The 27,764-nt window shown below is 31.4% G+C and overlaps 1 protein-coding gene across 1 annotated transcript; it reads left to right on the forward strand.

The window, feature by feature from the left end:
* Positions 1-26,682, forward strand: LOC107869780 (protein trichome birefringence-like 19). The gene is made up of 4 exons (XM_016716217.2): positions 1-457; positions 969-1,107; positions 25,362-25,651; positions 26,051-26,682. Exons 1-4 carry the CDS (start codon positions 108-110, stop codon positions 26,565-26,567), a joined length of 1,296 nt encoding a protein of 431 aa, XP_016571703.1. The 5' UTR covers positions 1-107; the 3' UTR covers positions 26,568-26,682.
* The last annotated feature ends 1,082 nt before the right edge of the window (positions 26,683-27,764 follow it).

A 27,764-nucleotide genomic window follows, 5' to 3' on the forward strand; every position in this document is an offset into this window, starting at 1 on the left:
GATCCCATTTCCATAACTTATTTTTTTAAGAGCTTAACTTTTTCTGCTTCCTCCCATCTTTGCTTTCACAATTCCAATCCTCCATTCAAGAAGCTAGCTCCAAGCAAATGGAGTTCTCTTGCGGGAAGAACACCAATAATGTAGCTCAAAGAACCCCAAAAATATTCATACTTCTAGCTATAACATTAATTATTCTAGGTATCATCCCTCTTCACCACACTTTTAAGTGGTATCATGCTACAAATTTAGCAAACCATGAGTCTGAAAAATCATCCACATATCATGTGGAAGATATGGAGATAAAGATTATGGATGATGAAACATGTGATATCTCCACAGGAGAGTGGATTCCGAATCCGGATGGTCCATATTATACGAACACTACTTGTTGGGCGATCCACGAACACCAAAATTGCATGAAGTATGGAAGGCCCGACACCGGCTTCTTGAAATGGAGGTGTGTTGGGAATTTGGATTATAGGACGACCAATATTAATCAATAATTTTCTCTCAAAGATAAATAGAAAAAAGATTATTCATCTTTGCTTCTATTAAAATGACTTTGATAAATTATATAGCTATAGTACATATGTATATATTTATAGTTACTTTTCTAACATGAATGGGCTAGCTCCCTTAGCACCTACTCCTATCAAGAGTGAGGGAGGAAGAATGAAAAGCCCTTATTCTTTTGATCCCTTTTGTCTCTAATTAATCTTCCCTTTTCTCTCTAATTAATCTTCCTTGATTCTAGTTCAGAAAAGAGTTTCGCAAGGATCTTATTTGGAAGTTTTTTTTTTTTTTCTGAAGCTTTCTAATCTAGTACAATATGTATCATAATTTAATTTCAAAAGTTTTTTTCTTTTGTCCTATTTCATGAATGAGTATTTTACATTGATCTTTTAATACATGAAATAAGAAAATTCATGTACTCGAAATGAATCTAATTAATTTTATATTTCCAACAGGTGGAAGCCCAAGGAATGTGAGTTGCCTATCTTCAACCCATATCAATTCTTGGATATGATGAGAAACAAGTCATTGGCATTCGTTGGAGACTCGGTTGGAAGAAACCAAATGCAATCATTAATGTGCCTCTTGTCCCGGGTACCATTTTCCTCTTGATACTTCTTATTGTTCATTGCCTACATACTTCCTTCGATTTTCCTACGATTTTAAATTTTAAATACTGATTGGCATTACGAAAAAAATCTAGCATGAACAATAATTGATACTCTAATAAAAATGATAACTAACCACTATTGCAAGAATAAATTATACTAATTGTGAGAAACTTTTCCATACATATCGGTGTATATAATTTAAATTTTGTTAAATGGTATTTGCATATTTGTTAGTATTAATTACTGTTCTTGTTTCAAAATAATGACCTACTTTCTATTTTAGTTTGTTTCACAAAAAAATAATGACTTACTTTCTATTTTAGTTTGTTTAAAAAAAATGATCTCTTTCCTTTTTTGATAACACATTAATTTAAACTTTTCATCTGACATGTTTAAAACTATAAGATTAAAGAGTATTTTGGTACATTTGTAATAACTTTAGTTTAAGATCACAAGATTCAAAAGTCATTCTTTGTTGTCTCAAACTATGTGTTAAGTCAAAACATGTCATTCTTTTTTAAACGGAAGAAGTACCTTCTATGGTATCCTGTTATGAATTTAACCAAGTTGGAGGTCCTATTTGCGAAGATGTCAAATTACATTTGGGACTCCGGGAAGATGTCTATATATAGTAGAGGAATATTATCTATTAGGGCTTATGTTATGAAGTTGTCTTTTATTTTGTTAGCTAAAGTTTTAACATCCTCGAATCTCCCCTTTCTATTTTGCTTTTGTTTGTATAATGAATTATTATCTCAATATATGTGAATATGGTTCTCCTTATCAATATGATTTTCCATTATTACAGTGGTGCTTTCATTATCCCTCCTTTACCAAATGGGTATCATCTTCCTTTCAAACTCCTCCAGCCTCATACAATCAGCATTATCTTACTACACCTTTATCACCGAGCCCCACCTATCCTCCTGCAATTTGGGAAAAGATATACACCTCCCTCAAAATTGTGCAAGATTTAGTGATAGAGTGCAAAAACGTAGCAAATGTATGCTCTCTTCTATTTGCCATGTGCGTTCAGTGTTGCATGAAGGAATGCACTTGGAATCGACTTCCATTGATACTCTAGAGATTTTAGATGCTATAAATATCACCTATGTGCTAGAGTCAACTTACAATGATAGTGATACCGAGGTGGCTGATATGGTGAAATCCCATTTAGATTCACAGCTTCTTGTTCTTGGTGTTGAAGATACAATACCGCAATGTGCTTCTATTGATGCTACCGAGCTTAAATTCTCACATGTCTTCTTATCAGTTAAGGGACCACTAGAGATTGAATGCAAGGTGTTCGATAGAGTGCCATAGAGGGATATTTCCACAGAATTTCACAGCCCTAGTGTACCTATTGGCTCGCTTTTACCTGTTTTATGCATTAATAATTGTAAGTGGGTGAATACTGGGCAGTTAAGTGATTCATTTGACCGGCGCCAATACAACCAAATTAAGCTTTTAGATAAGAGTTTCATACTGGTCAACCACCTGCTGGGCATAGTGGCATCTATTTGAAAGGCTATTATTTACTTGTTATTTGTTGTTCTTTGACCAATTGGATTGACATTGGGCAAGAACTTCTGGATGTTTCAGGTTGTTCTCTTCTTTTGATTAATCCTTTAAGTTCCTCATTAGATGCGTCTAAACTGTTTGATAAAATGGCTGAAAGAAGTAGATGGCTTTCTATGTTGCATAACTCTAAGTATATAGATGAGGTCGAAGAGCTAATTGAATACAGTGATAATCTTACAAGTTTTTGTAATTCCTACGAGCTATTGGGTACATCTCTAGATAACTTATTTTTATATTCTCTTGATTGGGCCGCTACTTCTCGTATGGAGAGGTACGCAATTGATCAATTCAAGCATGTTAGGGCCAATTGCAAGAGAGATATTAGTATGGAGAGGTACATATTAGAGAATGCAAATAATTTTAGTGGAAATTTCAGATCTTATATATGTCCATTGTCTGATAATATGTCACGTGCAATAATTTTATCTTTATTGATTGGGCTCTGTTCATCCGAACAAGTAGAACTAGACTTGCCTCATCTGTTGCCTTTCAATTTTTGGTGTAAGATTGGAAATATTACACGGCAAATTAATTTAAAATTGGTGATTTCTCAGCCTGTACGAATACTTGAATAGATTGATTCTCTCATGGGTTGGATGTCACTGTCACCTCAACAAGAGCAAGTTGAAGAAATTCTGATGCTTATTGGTCAGATTGAATGGTTGTCTGACTATGATTATGACTCATGCGTGGTATATGTACCTGGCAGCGAATTCTTGTCAAGAATTGACCCAACAGATGTCAACTGTTAGGAGAGGTATACAGGACCCAACTTAGTGAAAGAGTGGAGGAAACATCTTAACATAATACTTCCAATGTTAGTGTCTTCTGTTCGGGTCACTTATGAAGCATATATTGTGACCTGTTTTATGGATGGTAAGATTTTAAAAGCTACAGTGTTGCATAATAAGATGGTTGTGCAAGAAATTATATCAAATATTGTGCTATGCACCAATCAGATTCATGAATTTTGCAATGAACATACGCCACTAGAAACTGGTTTTGTGTTGGTTGCTGGAAGGACTTAGCTCGAGGTGCAACCTTTTTCTTATTCCTCAATATCTTTTATTATCGAGTTTTCAATCAATACCTTTGATTCTGGTATACTCAGTATCCATATAACTATTGACATTGACCTGGCCATGTATACACATACTAGTATTCCTGCTACAAATTATTTAATTTTTATACTGCGCATGAGCAACGTAGTGTCCTTGTGATAGAAGAAGTAGGCACTGATGCATTTGTAAATTTTGATAAAATGATCAAGCCCAATGATCTAGTGTTCTTGTTATCTGAGACAGTGATGTTTGACATTCACAAATCAAACGGTCCTCTGTCTGATGTAGTTAAGCAGTGTATTTTGATGTTCTTTGAAATATTTAAGAATAGAGCAGAACATAACAATTTGTATGAAGAAATTTCTAAGAATATCCACTTCGGTATCCTTCTTGCAACAAATAGTTTATCTCTTAGCAGATTGTTTCACCAAATCCTTACCAACTTCAATCTTTGAGAATATGGTATACAGGATTGGGATGCGAAGACTGAACCGGTTGAATTGGGGTCTTCATCAGGGGGTGTAAGAATACGTATTGTACTCTTTTTTTCTTAACCAATTTTTTTTCCACTGAATTTTTCCTGGTAAGGTTTTTAATGAGGCAGCATTCAAATGCGTATTTACTAGATCATCCTCTACATGGACATCCAAGGGGGAGTGTTAGATATTAAATAATATTTATGGATGCCCATATGAATGTATCAAGTCATTCTTGTAAGACAAGATACACAAGGCAATCTTGTAAAATAAGATACACAAAAGCATTCTTGTAAAATAAGCTTTTCCATTGGCTTAGTGGAGAAGTTTGTAATTTGTCTATATATATATAGCCTTCCATTGTACATAAATGATGAGATGAGTAACGAGAAACAAGAAAAGTACTATTGCTATCTTCATTCTCTCTGTTAGTGTTATTACAATTAAGTTTAATATTTTGCTTTAATTATTTAACAATAATTTACTTATTTTGATATTGAAAAATAACTTTAAAAAATTATTTATTTTTTACTAAGAGAGTACAAAGCTAAAGGTTTTGGATAAAAAAAATTGGATGTAAATTTTTGGGTAACTTACATAAATCTCTGAATCTTTAAGTGATATTACATAAAATCTCGACTATTTTGTTAATTACATTTTATCCCAATTTTTAAAAGGTGATACATATGTTATATGGTGATACATATAAAAAAAAATGATACATTTGAAACTAACAAGATATTTATTTAAGGAAATAGTAGATTCTCTTTTATTCATTGTATTCTTTTATTTAAGAAAGATATCTAATTTTTCTCTTTTTTTATATTTAATTTAGGTGTTTTAGCTATGTTTCTCTTTTTCGTCTTTAATTATGAATGATATATTTTTTTTTTGTATTTTTTCTCTTTTTTCGTCTTTAATTTGATCTTTAATTTTAGTCTATTTTTTTAGGTTTAATTTTAATTATGTTTCAATTCTACTTTTAGTCTTTTTTAAAAAATATTATTACTTTTGTTTCCTACATTGACTACACCATTACCTTTCATTAATAACATATCAATCGCCCAATAATAGGGGAATCTTAGTAGCTTAGTTGGTTAGTTACCTGAACTTCCACCTTATTGGTAAGGGTTCGATTCCCCACATTGTAATCCCCCCCATTCCCTTTCTCTTACCCCCAATTTAAAATCAAAAATAAAAAAAATATGAATCACCCAATAATTGAAATAAATAATTGTATCTACCATATGAATCACCATAATACCATATATATATGAATCACCCAATAATTGAAATAAATAATTTTATCTATCATATGAATCACCATAATACTATATATATCACTCATTAATATCATATGAATCACCTAATAATTGTATCTACCATATGAATCGCGTGAAAATGGTCAAAAGCCCCTCCCAACCTTTATCCCAAATCCTAACTACACACTTATACTTTGTGGGGGTCCTATGACCCTTTTGAACTATTTTAAAATGAAATTATTACCCCCAAACGCTGACATGGTAAGAAAGTGTGTTTCACTCTCTTTAAAGAGAGTGGGAACAAAAATAATTTATTAAAAATTTATTTTTAATATTTATTTAAATAAATATATATAATTTTAATTATTTTGTTTCTTTCTTCTTCTTTATTTCTTCTTCTTCAATGACATCCAAGAACCCATCAATGGAATTATTATTTTTCTTTCTTCTTCTTCAATTCTTCTTCTTTATTTCCTCTTCTTCTTCAATTCTTCTTCAATGGCATCCAAGAACTCATCAATGGCATTTCTTCTTCAATGGCATTCAAGAACTCATCAATGGCATTCAAGATTAATTATCATCTTCCTCATCTCCAAGCACAAAATCTACTTGTTTCGACTTCATAGAACAGTTCAGATTCACGTTGAGAATGTTGAATCAATTCAGATTGAGAAATTCGAATTAATTTTTGAGTTAGAATCATCCCTTAGCTCCCCAAAAATTAATTGATGTTGAAAATGCTTAAATTCATCAAAAACAAACAAATTTGGGCTGTGACAACATTAAGGAAACTGACATACAAAGTTTAGTATATATATTGGATCCTGAGAATCCCACGATAAGAGCAAAAGGAAAAAGTGCATGTTTAAGTGTTTGTCCATCTATTTCCTATTAAAATAATTCTCTTGATAACTGGAAATTGATTTATGGATGAATTTGGTCCTGCGACTTAATTGATTATTTACTTGAAACAAGTAATTAGCAGCATGACATGGAGTATATGTAAAGACTAGGTAAGTCCAAATAAGGATTTTGTTCTAATTACAGATAAATAGTGACTATTTTGTGAAAATTGATTGATGCCGTTTTGTGAAAATTGAATATTTTTTGGACATTAATTGTTGATTTGATTTTGATAAGATTACTTATCATGTGAATTTCATATGATTTATTATGCCACTGAAGAAGAAGAAGAAGAAGAATTGAAGAAGAGAAAAGGAAAAGTAATCAATTTTTTATAGTAAAAAAAAGTAATATGATATGGAATTACGTGGCATGACACGTGACAGCGCGTGTAGATCATAAATTAAAATAAAAACTGGGTATGAGCTTTTAGACGGGTATATATTCCACTTTAAAATAATTTTGGGGAGTAATAATTCCATTTTAAAATAGTTCAAGGGGGTCATAGGACCCTCGCAAAGTATAAGTGTGTAGTTGAGATTTGGGGTAAAGGTTGCCTGGGGGGGGGGGGGGGGGGGGGGGGCTTTTGATCATTTTCTCTATGAATCACCATAATACAATATGTATCAACAACAACAACAACAAACCCAGTGTATACCTATCGTATGAATCACCATAATACCCATATGAATTATCATTAAAAAAATAAACATGTATGAATACCTAAATAAATTTATATATGTATCAATAGATTTTATTTTTTTTTTAAATGAGAGAGATTTTAGGAGAGGAAAAAACAAGTTGCATGCATTAATGGAGGAGAAAAATCAGGAAGTAAGATGATTTAAGTATTAATGGAAGAGAAAAAAATCAGGAAGGAAGATGATTTAATTATTGATAATTAATGAGATATTTTAGGGAAGAAAATCTTGAATGAGTTAATGGTAGAGTAAAAATAGGATGTGGAATTTTCTTGATATGTATTAAAAGTAAAGTTAAAAAATAAAATTTTATGTAAATTTTAAAAAATAAAAGGATATTAAGTAATATAATCTCTGATATGAAATTTGTATAATTTATTCTAAATATTTCTACTAGATTGGGTGGCGTGTACACTTCTTGTACTATCGGTTGGGTTTGGTTTTTCCAAAGATGGACATATTTCAGAGTTTAGGTATAATTCTATTGAAGGCACCAACAAGTTTTGGATATATAATATAAAGTTTAAATTTGAAATTTGTATTTTTTTTTTTTTATGAGATGAACAAAATTCAATTTCAATTAATTAAAAATTGTGATTTCAAATCAGAAATTCACCTAAAAAATTTGAACTTCAATTTCAAATTTGTGATTTTAATATTCTTAAAATTTTAAACTTAATTAAATGAAATATCTATATTTAGACTGGTGACAATTGATGATGAGCACATAGTCAATTGCTCAATAAATCATATGTTCGAATTTTGATACAAAGTAAAATATTGCGTGAAAATCTCTAAAATTATTTCTAAAATCATTCTCTATAATTTTAAAAGTATAATGAATCAATGATAAGAGTTAAAAAATAAAAAGATTAATGTGTGGAAAGAAATTGAAAGTTAAATCAGTCAAATAATTTATGGAACCATCTTTGTAATGACACGCTTATTTAATTGAAATTTTAAATTTGACTGTAACAACTTAATTAATCTTAGATTCGAAGTTCTCAATCGCTATGACAAAATCTGAAAGAGTCCAAGCAACGGCATGGGTTCCCAGCCAACCCACGTTACTCCTTCCAAAATAATAATTCTAAGAAATTCAGAGGATAACTGTCCCTTTGCACTAATTTGTTGACTAAATAATTGATAACCAAGGTCCCAAAAAATGGATGCCTATCGTTTCCCTTTTTAAAAAATTAGATTTTTTGCTAATTTAAAAATATTAAGCTGGAGAATAAGCCAGGAACCAGCAGATTCCCCCTAAAGTATCCATTCTTTTCTTTCTCCTCTTTTAATGTCCAGGCTACTAAACACCACATGTGCTACTTCATGTGTCTAAATATTCGTTTCAGTAGACAATTTAATAATGTCTATATACTGTTAAGCTAAATATTATTTTTTATATTTGATCAATTAGTTCTTGAAACGAAATGATTAGCCATGATCAGTTACAATTAGGATTAAAAAAAAAAAGATCGTATCCATCACATCCTTCATACGGCTCTATATCCCAACCCTTATTCTAGCCCCGGATCATTTCTATTACTCATGTAAATTGTGGGAGCATGGAGGGAGATATTTACATTTGATCAATAGAAAGCATCTTTCTATTCTTATTCATCTCTTATTTGGAAAAAAATCACAAAAACAAAACTATGCCTTTGAAAAAAGTAAAAACACTAATAAATGACTTGTTTTATAATCGTGATGGGCGAGTTAGCTTGTGCACATCTTGACTAATTCTACGGAATATCCACCGTCCCCACCAACAATAGGTATCAAGTAACTCTATCCATCATTTTGAATTAACTTATATAAACTGATAAGGTAAAAAAAGAAATTATACTAGAATGGAATCAATTTTAATCTATTATCTAATGGATATTAGTTTTTCAAGGTTTGAATCTCTGTCTAATAGAAGATTTATGTAATTGTCATTTACCTAATGTGACAGTGTAAAATTTCTTTTGCTATATTGATTTGATTTGCATAAGTTAGACTTTTTTACTTACTGAGGGACAATAGAATATACGATACTACTTGTGAGGAGTGCATATTCTGCAAAATATTATAACATTAGGAGAGGTCTGGCCTGATTTGGAAAGTATTAAGTCGATTCGAATATGTTTCATTTAAGAATGTCATCAGCCTAAAAATCAATAAGAGAACAAGTGCTAAGTTTCAGATTAGTAAATAAACAAAAATGATACATTACCATGGATTAAACTACACAAAGTTACAAAAGAATTTTTTTTTTTTTTCAATAGACCACCAAGGTGGTTTGCAGGAGTTTAGGCATTGGCCCCAAACTGTAGATTAAAGAAGAGAATAAGTATATAAAGGAGAGACATACACCTTAGCCTCCAGAGCAATAAAAAAAATAAGGTAGACTATCTATATGTTAGAACATGCACAGCGGAAGCAACAATTCTATACGATCAATATAACTTACATTTAATCTAGATAACATAATCAAAACGAAAATCAGAAAACTTACCTCTTGAAGCTTTCACACGATTCATTCAACGCCTTATTTGTCAGATCTGATGCCTTCTACTATTTTCTGATTAACTCTTTTAATCAACACTTGTGTGGGCAAGTGACTTATTTTTTTACTGGAAAAGGATTATCTGACTTTACTGAAAAGGACTCTCTTATTTATCCCAATCTTCCATTGAAGAAGGAAAGGAAAAAGATAAACGTTTTTAGCCATTATCTCTACCTTAATGGCATTAAATGGGCAAAACATTATTTTTAATTAGCCCTATTAAGGGCAAAACATTTTCAGCCCTTTTAATGATATTAAAAACCCTGTTTATTGATATTAAAGACGCTTTATATAGAAGACCAGTAATATTACTTCTTCTAAAAATAATCATTTTCTTTTCCAAAATTAATTAGTTAATCACGCATAGTAGGGACCACAAATTTATTAACTGGGGCTTCCAATTATGGTATTAATTCGATAATGAATGAATTATCATATCATAATAAATTATAAATTATTCCACTAAATATTTGTAATTGCACTCCTCGATTTAATTTCAAAATCTACCATTACATGTTATTTAACTCCCCATATTACAATTACCGACACCAATCAATTAAATTAAATTCTCTGAAAAATTTAACTCATTGATTAATTTAATCCTTTATTTATAATGCTTAACTTATTTCACTTGACGGATATAAAATCCACCTGTAGGGTTTTCACGTGAAAACTTATAAGCAACCATAAAGGGGTGTCTTTTATCTCAAACATGGTTCTATCGACTAATTAATATTTCACTAAGTAATTTGTCATCATCCAACCTACTAGGAATATGTTGACTCACAAAAGAGTCTCACCTTTTAATAGATTAAAACGACAAAACAAATCACATAGATCATAATAATTATATCAAGACTAAGAGTATAAGTACATGTAATGGAGTAGAAAAATCATTTATTATTATTCAAAACATAAACGAATATCTCTAATTAATTTGTTCAATACATATGAAATGTACTAGTACAAAATGTTGGAATATTACCACTCCCATAATTAAGATCAAATTATATTTAATGTTGTGCTACAATCATCAAGATGTTTGTCCTACCTCATCTTTGATTGTGAACGTTAATTTATTACTTATAAGAACCAACAATTTTAATATTTCGTGCATGAGTTAAAATACTTCATACACAAAATTGTCTACTATATAAGCAAAGGACACACATGTTAATACAACGATCTATTCAAATAAAAATTTTATTAATATAATAAATAGTCCTTGCATGGGATGAAAATATAATGCTAGAACACAAACAACATGGTTAATAGTATATCCTAAAAATCTCCCACTTAGACTCATAACCATGAATGCACAACTTTAACACCCATTTCTTCCACATGCTTATCAAAAACCTTTTGAGTTAAGCCCTTTGTAAATGGGTCCGCCAAATTGTTCTTCGACTCAATCTTCAAAACTTTCACATCACCCCTTTGAATTATATCCCGAATCAAGTGATATTTTCTCTCAATATGCTTACTTCTTTTATGGCTTTGTGATTCTTTCGAGTTTACAACTGCACCACTATTGTCATAATAAAGTGATAGTGGTATTTGAACCGAAGGAACAACTCCAAGATCTTTCAGAAAGTTACCTAGCCAAACAGCCTCTTTAGCCGCCTCAAAGGCAGCTACATATCCGGCTTTCATGGTGGAATCAGCAACACATAATTGTCTGATACTCCTCTAAACAGTAGCTCCACCTCCTAAAGTAAATACATATCCTGAGGTAGATTTTCTAGTATCTTTATCCGACTAAAAATCTGAATCAGTATACAGGTATAAGATCCCCGGAGTGAAAAACAAACATGTAATCCCTTGTCCTTTTAAGGTACTTGATTATATGCTTAACCGCAATCCAATGTTCTTGCCCAGGATTAGACTAAAATCTGTTAATCATGCCAATAGCAAAGCAGATATCTAGTCTAGTGCACAACATAGCATACATGAGGCTCCCTACAACAGAAGCATAAGGGACCGCCTTTATTCCCTCTATCTCATCGGTCGTTTTGGGCGACTGGACTTTTGACAGAGTAATTCCATGCCTAAAATAAAGGAATCTCTTTTTAGAATTTTGCATGCTAAATCTTGCAAGAATAGTATCGATAGAAAGTGCTTGAGATAAGCCTAATATTCTTTGTTTATGATCTTGCATAAGCTTGATCCCAAGGATATGATCTGCTTCTCCCAAGTATTTTATATCAAAACGTGAGGACAGCTGCTTCTTAACAGAATTCAACATGCTCATATTATTTTTTATGAGCAAAATGTCATCTACGTACGGAATCAAAAATGCTACTCTGTCTCCATCCTATTTTTATAAATGCATAACTCATTTTCATATTGATCAAAATCAAAAGTATTAATCAAATTATCAAAATAAGTATTCCATGCTCTAGATGTTTGTTTCAAACCATACATGGATTTCTTAAGCTAGCAAAACTTATGTTCATTACCACTTTCCATGAAACCTTCTGGTTGTGTCATATAAATGCACTCATCAAGACTTCCATTTAGGAAAGCCATCTTGACATCCATTTGCCAAATATCATAATCATAATGAGTAGCAATGGATAAGAGAATCCTAATGGATTTAAGCATAGCTACCGACAAAAAAATTTTCTCATAATCAATTTCTTCTTTTGAGTAAACCCTTTTGCAATAAGCCTAGCTTTAAAAGTTTGCACTTTTCATCCACACGTCTCTTTTTCTTATAGATCCATCTACATGCAATGGGTGTGACTCCCGTAGGTGGTTCTACAAGTTTCCAGACTTAATTGGAATACATAGACTCCATTTTAGATTTCATAAAAGCAATCCACATTTTACCATCTTTATTATGTAGTGCTTTGACGTAATTAAGAGGTTCTGTATTAGGCTTTTCAGGGATTCTATCATATAATTATCTCAAGAGCGCAAGTCGTAAAGGTTTTCTAATAATTCTCCTACTACGATGACTAGTCACTACATGATCTGCTATATTTGGAACAAAATTTTGAACACCCCCAATGTCTTTCTATACTATGACAGGTTCCTCAACATTATGCTGAATGTTTTTCTCCACAATTGCAGGATGCTCGATGTTACTCCCACTACTTTGAGGTAGTGTAATGTCAAGTGTTTGCTCTTGTGTAACCTTTTTCCTATTGACATTTCTCCCACTATGTGAATGCAGTGGTATGTCAATATCGGTTTTTAAAAATTATTCTTGCATTTTATTATTCGTTATTCTATTGCGCAATTCTTGTAAAATAATTTTACTTCTAGGAATGTGGTTCATTTAATAATCCTCTTCAAGAAATCTGACATTTGTCAAAATAATTACCTTTTGTTCCTTAGGACAGTAAAATAAACCCCTTTCGTCCCTTTTGGGTATCTAATAAAAATGCACACTTTTGTCCTAGATTCCAATTTATCAGTTTTTCCTTTTAGCACATGTGCTGGATAACCCCAAATCCGAATATGCCGTAGGCTAGGCTTACGCCCACTACATAATTCAGATGGGGTTCAAGGTACTAATTTTGAAGGAACCAAGTTTAGAATATAATTTGCAGTTTCTAATCCATAACCCCAAAAAGAAAAGGGCAAATCGGAATAACTTAACATTGATCTAACCATTTTCATAAGAGTTCTATTTTAGAGTTCTGCCATATCATTTTGTTGTGGTGTTCCCGGAGCAGAATATTGAGATGTAATTCCTGATTCTGATAAGTATTTAATGAATTTCACAGAAAGGTATTCACCACCATGATCAAATCGTAATATATGGATATGTTTTTTATGTCGCTTTTCCGTTTCCATCTTAAATTCTTTGAATTTTTCAAAGCATTTAGATTTACGGTGCAACAAATAAATATATCCATATTTCGAGTAATCATCTGTGAAAGTCACAAAATACTCAAAATCACCTTTTGTTTGTATATTCATTGGACCACACAAATAAGTATGAATCAATTCTAACTGATTACCGACTCTATTTCCTTTGGAAGAAAAATATCTCTTGGTCATTTTCCCTTCTAAATAGGATTCACAAGTTGAAAGTGCCTCCACTTTCAATGAACTCAAAGGTCCATCAGAAACCAATCTTGAGATCCTATTTAAGTTACTATGACCTAGATATAAGTGCCATAAGTATGTTTCACTTAATTTTGAAATACGTTTTCTTTTATGTGATTGATCAACATTATTAAGTTCCATTGTTTGTAGCATATTATGGAAAACATCAAATACAAACAAATCATGTATTCTAGGAGCAGAAATAATAAAATGCTTATTAAACTTAATAATTCATAATTATTAGCAAAATAAACATTGTAACCAGCATCCATTATTTTTGAAACTGAAAGTAAATTCCTTCTTATAGAAGGTACGTAAAGAACATTATTCAGTCTTAAAACTCTAGAACTACTAAACGAAATAGAAATATTTCCTATAGCTAAGGATGGTGTTGGTTCTCCATTTGCTTGAAACACGTTCAGTTCATTTTCACTTATGCACCATGTTTTCTGAAACCCTTGGAAGAATGTGCAGATATGATTAGTGGCTCCCGAATTTATATTCCAAAATTGGGTAGAAATAGCCGCTAAAAATATTTCAACGACACATAGAAAAATGTACCTTATTTCTATATTTTAGCTATGTAGCTGGGACACTATTTCTTATAATGACCACGTTGCTTGCAATGATAGCATTTTCCCTTAGGCTTAGCCACACCACCATTAGCACCTGAAATCTTACGAGGCTTCTTTTTCTTTTTCTTTTTTCCTTTCGACTTAGAAGTCGAAGACGAAGGCTTGTCAACCATCAATGCTGCAGGAGGATCTTGTTGCTTAATGATAGATTCTGCTGTTTGCAGCTCATTCAATAATTTTGCAAGAGATAAGTCCATCTTATTCATGTTATAATTTAAGTGAAACTGCTGAAAACTGTCTGGCAGAGTCTGTAAGACTATCTCAACCTGAGACTTCTTATCAATAAATGCACCAAGAACTTCCAACTTGTTCAATAGACTCATCATTTTAAGAACATGTTTCCTTATCGAAGTTCCTACAATCATTTTTGTGGTCAAAAGAGCTTTCATGGCCGTCTATTTTGCAACACGATTTTGCTCACCAAACATCTCTTTGAGAGATTCGAGCATATCATAAGAAGTAGTCATAGATTGATGTTGATGTTGCAACACATTTGCCATAGAGGCAATAATATAGCATCTTGCCATCTCGTCAGCCTTAACCCACTTATCTTAGGCTTTAATTTCATCATCATTGGGTTCAGTCGACTTAACAGGACATTTCTCAACTAGTACAAATTTAAAGCCCTCAGCAGTAAGACCAATATCTAAATTACGTTTTCAATCCACATAGTTAGGGCCTTCTAATTTATTTTGATTCAGGATAGAAGTTAAGGGATTGAATGAAGACATGGTTAATCTGTTATATAATCAAATTAAAATAGATCATTAGACATGCGAGCTGAATAATAAAATTTATCTAAAACACATCACACATATAACCATGCACATAAACAGTTAGAATAGTTAGGGAAACTTAACCATTTAAGCAATTATACATGTAATGTCAGATATTTTGTCTCTTAGATGAAACAGAACCAACTCAGTTAGAGAGTCAACTGTTGACTTAAGGTAGATAAATATCACATTTCATAAGTCTCTGTACCATTGAATCAACATTTAACTTAGTTGGAAAGTTAATACAAGTCACAAAAAATAAGAGACTATAAAACAATATTACAATATACAAGTTTATCCGATGGTGAAGATGACCGATGTCAACATTTAAACTCATATTATGTACTGTAATTAACTACTAAAAATCATAAGAAATGATCCCTATCACCATTGGTTTGCCAAAAAATAATTTTTTTAGAATTTTAAATTTTTTTCGAAAACATAAAAACGCCCAAAAAACTCATCAAAACGACCCCGAATGGCCAAAAATTGGTCTAGTACACAAAATTTGTGAGTATTATTCGGTGGGTCATTTCCAATAAACGTACCAAATTTTGGGTCATTTGGAGTTCGTCAAAAACAGAAAAACTTCAAAACCGACCAAATCGGCAATTATTGGCCGAGCTATTGCGAGGGACAGCAGGGCTTCCTGCACTGCTTGGCCTTACTGCTACTGTTCATACAGTGAGTAACGACTATAGTTGGTCATAGTCGAGACTCATCATCGATTTGTCCTTAATCTGCAAAACTAATTTTCACAAAACTATGCAAAATTCATTTTATGCTTTCTTGATGATAAACTTAAATTATGTTGGAATCAATAACATCATCAAAAACATGAAAAACATCCAACAACAACATGATATCAAAACATGAAAAGCAGCCAGCAACAATATAATTTATACAATTATTATCCGAAATATGTACAACAAATCATGTAATTTCTTTTACATTATCTAGCATATGTAAGAAGACTACTGATACCAATTGTTAGAACATGCACAACGGAAGCAACAATTCTATAGGATTAATATAACTTACATATAATCTAGATAACATAATTAAAATGAAAATCAGAAAACTTACCTCTTGAAACTTTCGCACAGTTCGTTCAACGCCTTATTTGCCAAGTCTGCTGCCTTCTACTATTTCCTGGTTAACTTTTTTAATCAATACTTGTGTGGGCAAGTGACTTATTTTTTTACTGGAAAAGGATTATCTGACTTTACTGAAAATGACTCCCTTATTTATCCCAATCTTTCATTGAAGAAGGAAAGAGAAAAGATAAACTTTTTTAGCCATTATCTCTACCTTAATAGTACTAAATGGGAAAAATATTTTTTTTTAACTAGCCCTATTAAGGGCAAAACATTTTTAGCCCTTTTAACTTACTGGAAAAGGATTATCTGACTTTACTGAAAATGACTCCCTTATTTATCCCAATCTTTCATTGAAGAAGGAAAGAGAAAAGATAAACGTTTTTAGCCATTATCTCTACCTTAATAGTACTAAATAGGAAAAACATTTTTTTTAACCAGCCCTATTAAGGGCAAAACATTTTTAGCGCTTTTAATGGTATTAAAAGTCCTATTTATTGATATTAAAGACCCTTTATATAAAAGATTAGTAATATTAATTCTTTTAAAAATAATTCTTTTCCTTTCCAAAATTGATTAGTTAATCAGGCATAGTAGGAACCGCAAATTTATTAACTGGGGCTTCCAATTATGATATTAATTCGGTAATGAATGAATTATAATAGTATAATAAATTATAAATTATTTCACTAAAAATCTGTAATTGCACTCTTCGACTTAATTTCAAAATCTACCATTGTATCTTATTTAACTCCCCATGTTAGAATTACCGTCACCAATCAATTAAATTAAATTCTCTGAAAAATTTAAATCATTGATTAATTTAATCCTTTATTTATAATGCTTAACTTATTTCACTTGACGGATATAAAATCCACCTGTAGGGTTTTCACGTGAAAACTTATAAGCAACCATAAAGGGGTGTCTTTTATCTCAAACATGGTTCTATCAACTAATTAATATTTCACTAAGTAATTTGTCATCATCCAACCTACTAGGAATATGTTGACTCACAAAAGAGTCTCACCTTTTAATAGATTAAAACGACAAAACAAACCACATAGATCATAATAATTATATCAAGACTAAGAGTATAAGTACATGTAATGGAGTAGAAAAATCGTTTATTATTATTCAAAACATAAACGAATATCTCTAATTAATTTGTTCAATACATATGAAATGTACTAGTACAAAATGTTGGAATATTACCACTCCCATAATTAAGATCAAATTATATTTAATGTTGTGCTACAATCATCAAGATGTTTGTCCTACCTCATCTTTGATTGTGAACGTTAATTTATTACTTATAAGAACCGACAATTTTAATCTTCCGTGCATGAGTTAAAATACTTTATACACAAAATTTTCTACTATATAAGCAAAGGATACACATGCTAGCACAATGATCTATTCAAATAAAGATTTTATTAATATAATAAATAGTCTTTGCATAGGATAAAAATATAATACTATAACACAAACTACATGGTTAATAGCATATCCTAACACTATAAACTTATATTTGATAAAAAAAAATAAGCTTAAGGGATGAAATTCTTCCTAAGACAAATACCACATAACCAAGTGGGTGTTACGCACAAAGACAAGAGCAATATACAACTATCCAAGGCTAACAACACTAGTCACAAAATGGTTATTCTTCTGTTTAAACCTGAAATTAGGAATTCCTTGTGATCCAAATTCACCAAAGCCCTGATAGAAGCAGGTATCAAACTGAACCTTTCTATTATGAGATTCTCATTAATAGATTCCCCTAAATTGTCATATGATCAGCTACCATATTGCTCTCTCTATAAGTATGCACAAAAAGAAAAAAAATTTCCATTAGAGAGTTGATTTATGTGATCAATAACATGACAAATCTACCAAAAACTTTTTATTTTATGATTAATCATATTGATAATTAGTTGCGAGTTATCTTCCAAGATTACATTAGTGAAGCCTTTTAAAAGAAGTAGTATATATAATGTAAATCTTTTGGTAAAATACAAATTCATCTATTCTATATATGTTTACTTATGTCGGAGGAGTAAATTTCACCCATGGTCACTTAACTTTTTTGTCTATTACACAAAAGTTATTTTTTCTTTCATTCATTTCACAAAAGTCATTTAACTTTGCTCCGACCAACACAAAAATCACGCAGGTCGGATTTTGTACAACCTTAATTAATGTATTTACTTAATTAATAAATTAAACTGATATTATATAGACAAAGTCCATATAAGTGTGTTTGCATAAATTGTGTGTGGTTAGCGGCTGCAATCTTTCGATTTGTATGAGATTATTAAAGTTGATACGTGATAAAAAAAGATTTCTCTAATGTGAAAATTCTATTGCTATGGTCTGAGAGTTTAAATTGGGGTGTGCCTTTTTTGTAAAGATAAATAAATAAATAAATAAATATTGTAACTGTTATGATATTGATGTATATCAATTGTAGTGAATGTCTGTCAAGATCTAGTTGATGTTTATCAGGATTTGATGTATCTGTCTTTCAATGTGAAACTAGAAGCAAATTTTTCCTATAAATAGAAGAGTTTCCTTCATTGTAAGAATTACTATATATTCTCTGTCTACTCTTCTTCTTTATTCTTAGTTATCTTATAACACGTTCTCAGCATGAGACTCTATCTTCTCAAATTTGAAGGCTAAGATATTATTTTTCTTTCCTTTTTCATATGACTAACAATCTTACGGAGTGTGAGTTCGTTGCCCTTCAAAGTTCGGGCAAGAACTATATTTCATGGGTGTTAGATACTGAAATTCACTTAGATGCTATGGGTCTTGGAGACATCATAAAGAAAGAAAATATAGCATCTAGTCAAAATCGTGCTAAGGCTATGATTTTCTTGCATTATCATCTTGACAAAATTCTAAAAATTGAATACCTTACTATTTAGGATCCACTCGTATTGTGGAATAGCCTAAAAGAAAGGTTTGACCACTTAAAGATGGTCATCCTTCCAAAAGCACGATATGAATGGATGCATATGAGGTTTCAAGACTATAAGTCTGTTCATGAGTATAATTCTGCCATGTTCAGAATTTCTTCTCAATTGAAACTATGTGGAGAGACGGTCAATGATGACGATATGATAGAAAAGATGCTCTCCACTTTTCATGCCTCGAATGTTCTCTTACAGCAACAATATCGAGAGAAAGATTTCAAGAAGTATACTGAACTGAGTTCTCTTCTTCTTGTGGCTGAACAAAATAATGATTTGTTGATAAAAAATTACTAGAATTGACCTACTGGATCTGCACCATTACCTAATGTGAATGATATGCATGCTCACCATACTAGGCATGGAAAAGGGCGCGTCCCTTGATGTGGTCGTGGACGTGGCCATGGTCGTAAAGACCAAAAAAGAAATCATGTTTCGGGTGTTAATCACTCATCGAACAAAAATAGAAAAAATGAGAAACGTGAAGCAATTACTTATTTTCTATGTGGTGGAAAAGAACACTATTCACATGACTGTCGTGCTCTCAAGTACTTGGTTGATCTTTATCAAGTATCACTAAATAAGAAAGAGATAAATCCCAAGGCTAATTTTCTCTCTGAAAATAATGTTGACATCACATGCTTGGGTGTAGCAGACTTTTTTGAGCACCCTGAAAAAAAGATTGATCGCTTGATTGGTAATGGTTCCGTAAACATGGAAGAATGAATGATTTTAATTTTTTCCATTGTTGATAAGAGTTAGTAAATAAAAATCATGTAAAAGTAGTTGTTTGCATGAATATTAGTTTTTTATTAGTATTAATTAATTTAATTATTTTATTGTTGTTTATTATTGAATTGAATTGGATTGAATTTCAATTTTGTCATTATTTATTAAAAAAGAAAACAGAATAAAGAACGATACATTAATGAAAACAAATGGTAGGCGCTGCAAAAGAAAAAAAAGAAAAAGATTGATTGTTGGCTCCATGTGCCAAGTTGCTTCCATTATTATTATTATTATTATTATTATTATTATTATTATTATTATTATTATTATTATTATTATTATTATTATTATTACTATATTATTATTATTATTATTATTATTATTATACTCTTTATGAAAAAGAAACATTACTACTGAATTATTAAACTACTGCATTCCTTATTAAACTTAATATAATAATATTATATTATTTGCATGTTCTGACCAAAAGATACTACAAAGAAGTTTTTTTTTAATTATTAAAAAATAAAATGCTAAGCTAAGCTTAGCACGTACTAGTTGAACATTTTTTTTAATTTCTTAGAAAAGTGAGATACTACAAAGAAGTTTTTTTTTTAATTATTAAAAAATAAAATGCTAAGCTAAGCTTAGCACGTACTAGTTGAACATTTTTTTTAATTTCTTAGACTAGTGTGATTAACAATTTCTTATAGTATAAGCTTTCACTTTATACAAAGATTTAATATATATTTTATTTGGTGTATATTATTTTATTTGAAGATATGGATAATTTTCAAATAAGTTGTCCAATTGTGAAGATATTTGTTTGATTGATTCTGGAACTACACATATGATATTCAAAGACGAGAAATATTTCTCTCATCTAAACATGGCCAAGATTAATGTTACTACAATTTCTGATAGTGCTAATTTGATTGAAGGCTTCGATAAAATCATTATGATCTTGCCTAAGGGAACTAAACTCATCCTAAATAATTCTATATTTTCTCCTAAGTCTCGGAGAAACTTGATGAGTTTTAAAGATATCCGTGAAAATGATTATCATATCAAGACAATTGATGAGATGAATCTTGAATATTTCGGTATCACCAAGAATGTCTCTGGGCAGACATGTGTTATAGCAAAGTTCCCTGCTTCATCTTCTGACCTGTATTGGACAGAGATTTGTGCAATTGAGGCACATCTATAGTAAACCAGAAGTTTACTAATTTCAATACTTTCGTACTTTGGCATGATCGTCTGGGACATCCTGGATCTATAATGATGAGACGAATCATAGAAAATTCAAATGAGAATTCATTAAATAACTTGAAGGTTCTTTCGAATGGTAAATTTTCATGCAATGCTTGTTATCAAGGAAAGATGATTGTGAGGCCATCGCCAACAAAAGTTGGGATTGAATCCCTCGCGTTCTTGGAACGCATACATGGGGTAATTTGTGGACCCATTCACCCACCTAGTGGGTCGTTTATTATTGGCATAAATAATACGATTACGGGCATAGTTTTTTTATAATCAAATTAAGTCTATTCGCCTTGATAATGCTGCAGAATTTTCATCCCAGGCATTTAATGACTATTGCTTATCGATTGGGATAAGAGTGGACTATCCTGTACCCCATGTTCACACTTAAAATGGCCTTTTCGAGTCATTAATTAAACGTATGCAACAGATAGTAAGACCATTACTTATGAAAACTAAGTTGCCCACTTCTGTTTGGGGTCATACAATTTTGCATGCTGCAATACTTGTTCATCTTAGACCGATAAATTATCATAAATTTTCTCCGTTGCAATTGGTTTTGGGTTAGAGCCTAATATATCTCATTTGAGAATTTTTGGGTGCGTTGTATATGTGCCTATAGCACCACCAAATAGCACCAAGATGGGCCCCCAAAGAAGGTTAGGAATTTATGTTGGGTTTGAATCACCCTCCATTATTCACTATCTTGAATCATTAAAGGGAGATATGTTTACCGCTCAATTTGCAGATTGTCGATTTGATGAGATAGTTTTTTTCAAAATTAGGGGGAGAAGATAGTAACATCAAAAGAGTTTTGTGAAAAAATCCATCACTATCTCATCTTGATCCACGTGCTTCTATTTGTGAGCAAGAAGTACAAAAGATTATTCACCTGCAAAAATTTACAAATCAAATACTAGATGCATTTACAGATTTAAAGAGGATCACTAAATCACATATTCCTGTAGAGAATGTCCCAATTTGAATTGATGTCCCTAAAGGATCATCCACTAGTGCCATAGCTAATGAATCTAAAACACGCTTGAAGCATGATAGACCATTAGGTTCTAAGGATCAAAATCCTAGAAAAAAAAAACAAATGGTCAAGATGACACTATGAAAGATCCTCATATGGACGTTCAATAATTGAGCAATGTTGATATTCCTGAAGGAATTAATAAGTCTGAGACTCAAGAAAATGAGGAACTATCCATAAATTCAAGTGATATTAGAACTAATTTGAATCAATCTGAAATAGTAGTGAATTATGTCTTTGCATATAATGTTGCAACAAAAATCATTCAAGATAACTAGGATCTTGAACCTCGATCTGTCATAGAATGTCGACAAAGAAATGACTGGTCAAAATGGCAAGAACCAATTCAATCTGAGTTGAATTCGTTTGTCAAACGTGAAGTTTTCGGACCTATATCTCAAACACCTAATGGTGTTAAGCCTGTTGGATATAAATGGTTCTTTGTGCGAAAAAGAAATGAGAAAAATGAAATACAAAGGTATAAAGCATCCCTTGTTGCACAAGAATTTTCACAACTGCCTGATGTCGATTATGACGAGACATATTCACCAGTTATGGATGCAATAATATTTCATTGTCTTATTAGTTTCACTGTCTATGAGAGACTTGAAATGCATTTGATGGATGTGGTAACAACCTATCTATATGGATCACTTGATAATGAGATATACATGAAAAATCCTGAAAGATTTAAAATGCCGAAAACATATAGTTCAAAGCCTCGGAAAATTTATTCCATTAGATTGCAAAGATCATTGTATGGTTTGAAGTAATCTGGACATATGTGGTATAACCATCTTAGTGAATATTTATCTAATGAAGGTTATACGAATTATGAAGTTTGCCCATGTGTTTTTATAAAAAAAACGTCGAAGTTTGTTATACTTGCTGTCTATGTATATGACATAAACCTTATTGAAACTCCAATAGAGCTTCAAAGGGTAATTGATTAGCTAAAGAAAGAATTTGAGATGAAAGATCTTAAAAAGACAAAATTATGCCTTGATTTTCAAATTGGGCATTTGACAAACAACATTTTTGTCCATCAATCTGTCTACACAGAAAAGGTGTTGAAAAGATTTTATGTGGATGGAGCACATCCATTAAGTACTCTGATGGTTGTTCGATCACTTGATGTGAACAAGGATCCATTCCGACCTCAAGAAAAGAATGAGGAACTTCATGGTCCTAAAATATCATATCTTAGTGCAATAGGTGTACTGATGTATCTTACAAATACTACAAGGCCTAATATAGCCTTTTTCAGTTAATTTGTTAGCAAGGTATAGTTCTGCTCCTACTAGGAGACATTGGAATGGGATCAAACATATGTTATGGTATCTAAAAGGGAATACCAATATGGGATTATTTATTCTAAAGATTGCAATCCCGATCTTGTTGGTTATGCTGATGCTGGGTACTTATCTGACTCGCATAAAGCTCGATCTTAAACAGGCTATGTTTTCATATGTGAGGATACTGTCATATCTTGGAGATCTATAAAACAGTCTATCGCAGCTACCTCGTCGAACCATGCTGAGATTAAAGCTATCCATAAAGCAAGCCGAGAGTGTGTGTGGTTGAGGTCCATAATATATTTCATTCGAAAAAAATGTGGTTTGAAATGTGACAAAGTACCCACAATTTTATATGAAGATAATGCAGTATGCATAGCAGAACTTAAGGGAGGATTCATAAAAGAAGATAGAACAAAGTACATTTGGCCAAAGCTCTTCTATACACATGAGCTCTAAAAGAACGATGATATTAATGTACAATAGATTCGTTCAAGTGACAATGTGGCTGATTTATTCACCAAATCTCTTACAACTGTAACTTTCAAGAAGATGGTGCACAAGATCGGAATGCAAAGATTCAAGAATGTTCTTATTAGGGAGAGCTAATACGTGTTGTACTCTTTTTCCTTACGAGGTTTTGTCTTGCTGGATTTTTCTTGTAAGGTTTTTAATGAGGCAACCTATATGCGTATTATTAAACATTCAAAAGGGAGTGTTATGATATTGATATATATCAGTTGTAGTGAATGTCTTTCAAGATCTAGTTGATGTCTATCAGGATTTGATTTATCTGTCTTTTAGTGTGAAATTGGGAGTAAATTTCCCCTATAAATAGAAGGATTTCCTTCATTACTATTCTTCTTTATTCTTAGTTATTTCATAACAGTAACAACTTATTTATAAATTTTTATACTAATAGGTTTGCATCTTCTGACAATTTATAAGATTTCTAAATATTAGATAGATATTCGAAACCTGATTATTATTATTCTTTTAATTGGCCAAGTTTATAAAAATTGCTTATTTGAGAAGAATTTTTAACAAAAAAGCTTTTAGAATAGTACTATTAAAGGGAAACAATTTGTAATTTTTGCATTTTTTATTTGAAATTGCTTCTTTATTACTCCCTTCGTTTAAAAAAGAATGATCTACTTTCCTTTTTGGTCCGTTTAAAAAAGAATGATCCCTTTCCCTTTTTGCAATATTTTAATTTCAACTTTCCACATGACATGTTTAGGACCACAAGATTAAGAATATTTTGATATATTTGACACAACTTTAATTTAAAGCCATAAGATTTAAAAGTCTTCTTTATTTTCTTAAACTTTGTGCCAAGTCAAAGTAGGTCATTCTTTTTTAAACGGAGGGAGTATTTGATAAACAAATTCTGTTTGGCCAATTTTTGTTTTAAAATAATAATAACTTAAAATGTCAAAATAAAATTTATGTTGTATCTAGTATTATTTAATACTCCATTAAGGTTTTAATCAATATAAACGTTAAACAGAAAAATGAAAGAGGGAAAGGGTTACATTTATATAATCAGGAGATATATTGATTAAATTAATGAGAGATAGTTTGATAAATATAAATTTTGGAAAGGATATTATCTTGAATACATTAATTAAGGTTGCCACATCATTTTTCCGATAGGATTATTACAAAATTCGGCCATAGTGACTTTTGTGATAGCCGGAGCAAAGTTAAATGACTTTTGTAAAATGAACGAAAGAAAAATAACTTTTGTGTAATAAACACAAAGTTAAGTGACCATGAGTGAAATTTATTTGACGGGTCATAATTTTTACGATTTTGCTGATTCGTTTTCTTATTACAGGCAGTATATCCAATTGATGCCTCTATTAGTCCAGATGAAAATTTTAAAAGGTGGAAATATGTTGATTACAATTTTACCCTCGCAACATATTGGTCACCATTCTTGATAAAAATGAAAGAAGCAAATGCTGATGGTCCAACAAACACTGGACTCTTCAACCTGTATCTTGATGAAGCTGATGAGAAATGGGCAAACCAAATTGAAGAGTTCGACTATGTCATCTTCAATGGTGGTCACTGGTTTAGTAGGTGCAGTGTTTACTATGAGAACAACCAACTAGTTGGCTGCAGGTACGCTTAATTTTACCTTTGATCACTAAACTTTACTCATTATAATGGTAGTTACAAAATTATTTTTATCCCATTAAACTAACTAAACTATACAGACTATAACAGTAAAGTCACAAAATTCTACTCATCATAGCAGTAAATTAAAGTCACCTTAATGAGTAAGTTTTGTCGTTATAGTGATTAAATTTAGTGACTTTACTGGTATAGACTATAGTGGGTAAGAAATTAATTACTTAATGTAGCAAAAGATGTGCTTCGTGACTTTACCGTTATAGAAGTCGGTAAAGTTTAGTGACTACTAATTTGGTTACATCAATGTGACAAAAGATGGTGTCATAGTTTTGATATTGTAGTTCATAATGTTCAGTGACATTGCGTGAAGTTAACCCATTGTTGCAGGTATTGTGGACTTCCAAATGTTACAGACCTCCCATCTGCTTATGGCTACCAGAGAGCAATAAGGACTGTTTTGAGAACCATCAACAACTCGGAAAACTTTAAGGGCATGATTTTTCTTAGAACGTTTGCACCTTCTCATTTTGAAGGTGGTGAATGGAATAACGGTGGGAATTGTGTGAGGAGAAGGCCATTTACAAACAATGAAACATCTTTGGAAGGTCTTAATTTGGAGTTGTATACAATCCAAGTTGAAGAGTTTAAGGCAGCAGAGAATGAAGGTAAGAAAAAGGGGAAAAGGTTTAGATTGTTGGACACAACACAAGCTATGTTGTTGAGACCAGATGGTCATCCAAGTAAATATGGGCATTGGCAAAACGAGAATGTAGTGTTGTATAATGACTGTGTGCATTGGTGTTTGCCTGGTCCCATTGATTCTTGGAGTGATTTCTTGCTTCATATGTTGAAGTTTGAGGGAAGGGGATCCCATGAAGAAAAACCTCAATTTATGAATCAGTAGAGTATAGAGTTAAGAGTTGAGTTCACCCAATTTCTTGGGATTAAGTTTTTATTCAAAGTCATGTCAAACATTTATGAGCCAATAGCAAATATAGAAAACTTGATCTTTATTTTTATTTTATTGAATTGAGATGAGCTTAAACAGAATGTTATTATAGTGACAATTCATATAGCTGATTACGACTTACTTAAGATGGAGCTATGCACTAAGGGTGTGGCCTAGTGGTTCAATAAAGTTGGATTGAGTACCATGAGGTCTCAGGTTCAATTCTCAGCAGAGACAAACACTAGGTGATTTCTTCCGATCTATTCTAGCCTTGATGAACAAAGTTACCTAATTTCTATTGCTGGTGGGAGGTATCCCGTGGAATTGATCGATGTGCGCAAGTTGGCCCAAACATGAGGGTTATAAAAAAGGAAAAAAGGGTTAAATTTATCCCTCTACTTTAAAAAAATTGGCTAAATATATCATTCGTCATACTTTGGGGTCAAATTTACCTTCATTGTCATACTTTAGGGACAAATTTACCCCTCGACTTTGAAATATTGACTAAATATACCCTTCGTCATACTTTGGAGTCAAATTTATCCTGAATTTCATACTTTGGGGTCATATTTACCCTCATTTTAAAAAAGTAACTTACATAAATCCTTTTTATTGGGTTGTAACACTTTTTGCCATAACTTTGTTAAATTACAAGATATTTCGAATTTTGATTTTTGTGATACATATCTTTAGCCTTGATATATATGCATTATGATATATTTGTAACCGAGTGGTTAGTTAAATAGGGAAGTAACTGATTTTCAATTATTACGGGAAGTAAATCACACTCTAATCTTAGCATAAATACATTTGGTTCCAGATGTATCTCAATTATACATATGGTAAACTTACTAATACTCATTCAAAATTCAATCTCACAAAAAATAAGGTTTAAATATGTTGAAAATATGTTAAATGTATCAAACATTTATAAATGAATAAAAAATATGAATCACTACCAAAAAGTATTTACTATATGTATCACCAGTATTCTGATAACAAATGTATCACTCATATCTATCACTAATATATTCACAACAAATGTATTACTCATATGTATCATCATTTATAGTACGAAAATGTATCAATAAATTAACAACATTTTATATGTATCAGACGCATTAACTAAAAATTTATGTATCAACATCAAAT

The sequence above is a fragment of the Capsicum annuum genome, chromosome 4, assembly GCF_002878395.1.
Source record: "Capsicum annuum cultivar UCD-10X-F1 chromosome 4, UCD10Xv1.1, whole genome shotgun sequence".
Taxonomy (NCBI): Eukaryota; Viridiplantae; Streptophyta; class Magnoliopsida; order Solanales; family Solanaceae; genus Capsicum; species Capsicum annuum.

Coding starts and splice junctions, on each gene's coding strand:
- LOC107869780 (XM_016716217.2), top strand. CDS start 108: ATGGAGTTCTCTTGCGGGAAGAACACCAATAATGTAGCTCAAAGAACC. Junction 458..968: donor ACCGGCTTCTTGAAATGGAG/GTGTGTTGGGAA, acceptor TATTTCCAACAG/GTGGAAGCCCAAGGAATGTG. Junction 1,108..25,361: donor TAATGTGCCTCTTGTCCCGG/GTACCATTTTCC, acceptor TTCTTATTACAG/GCAGTATATCCAATTGATGC.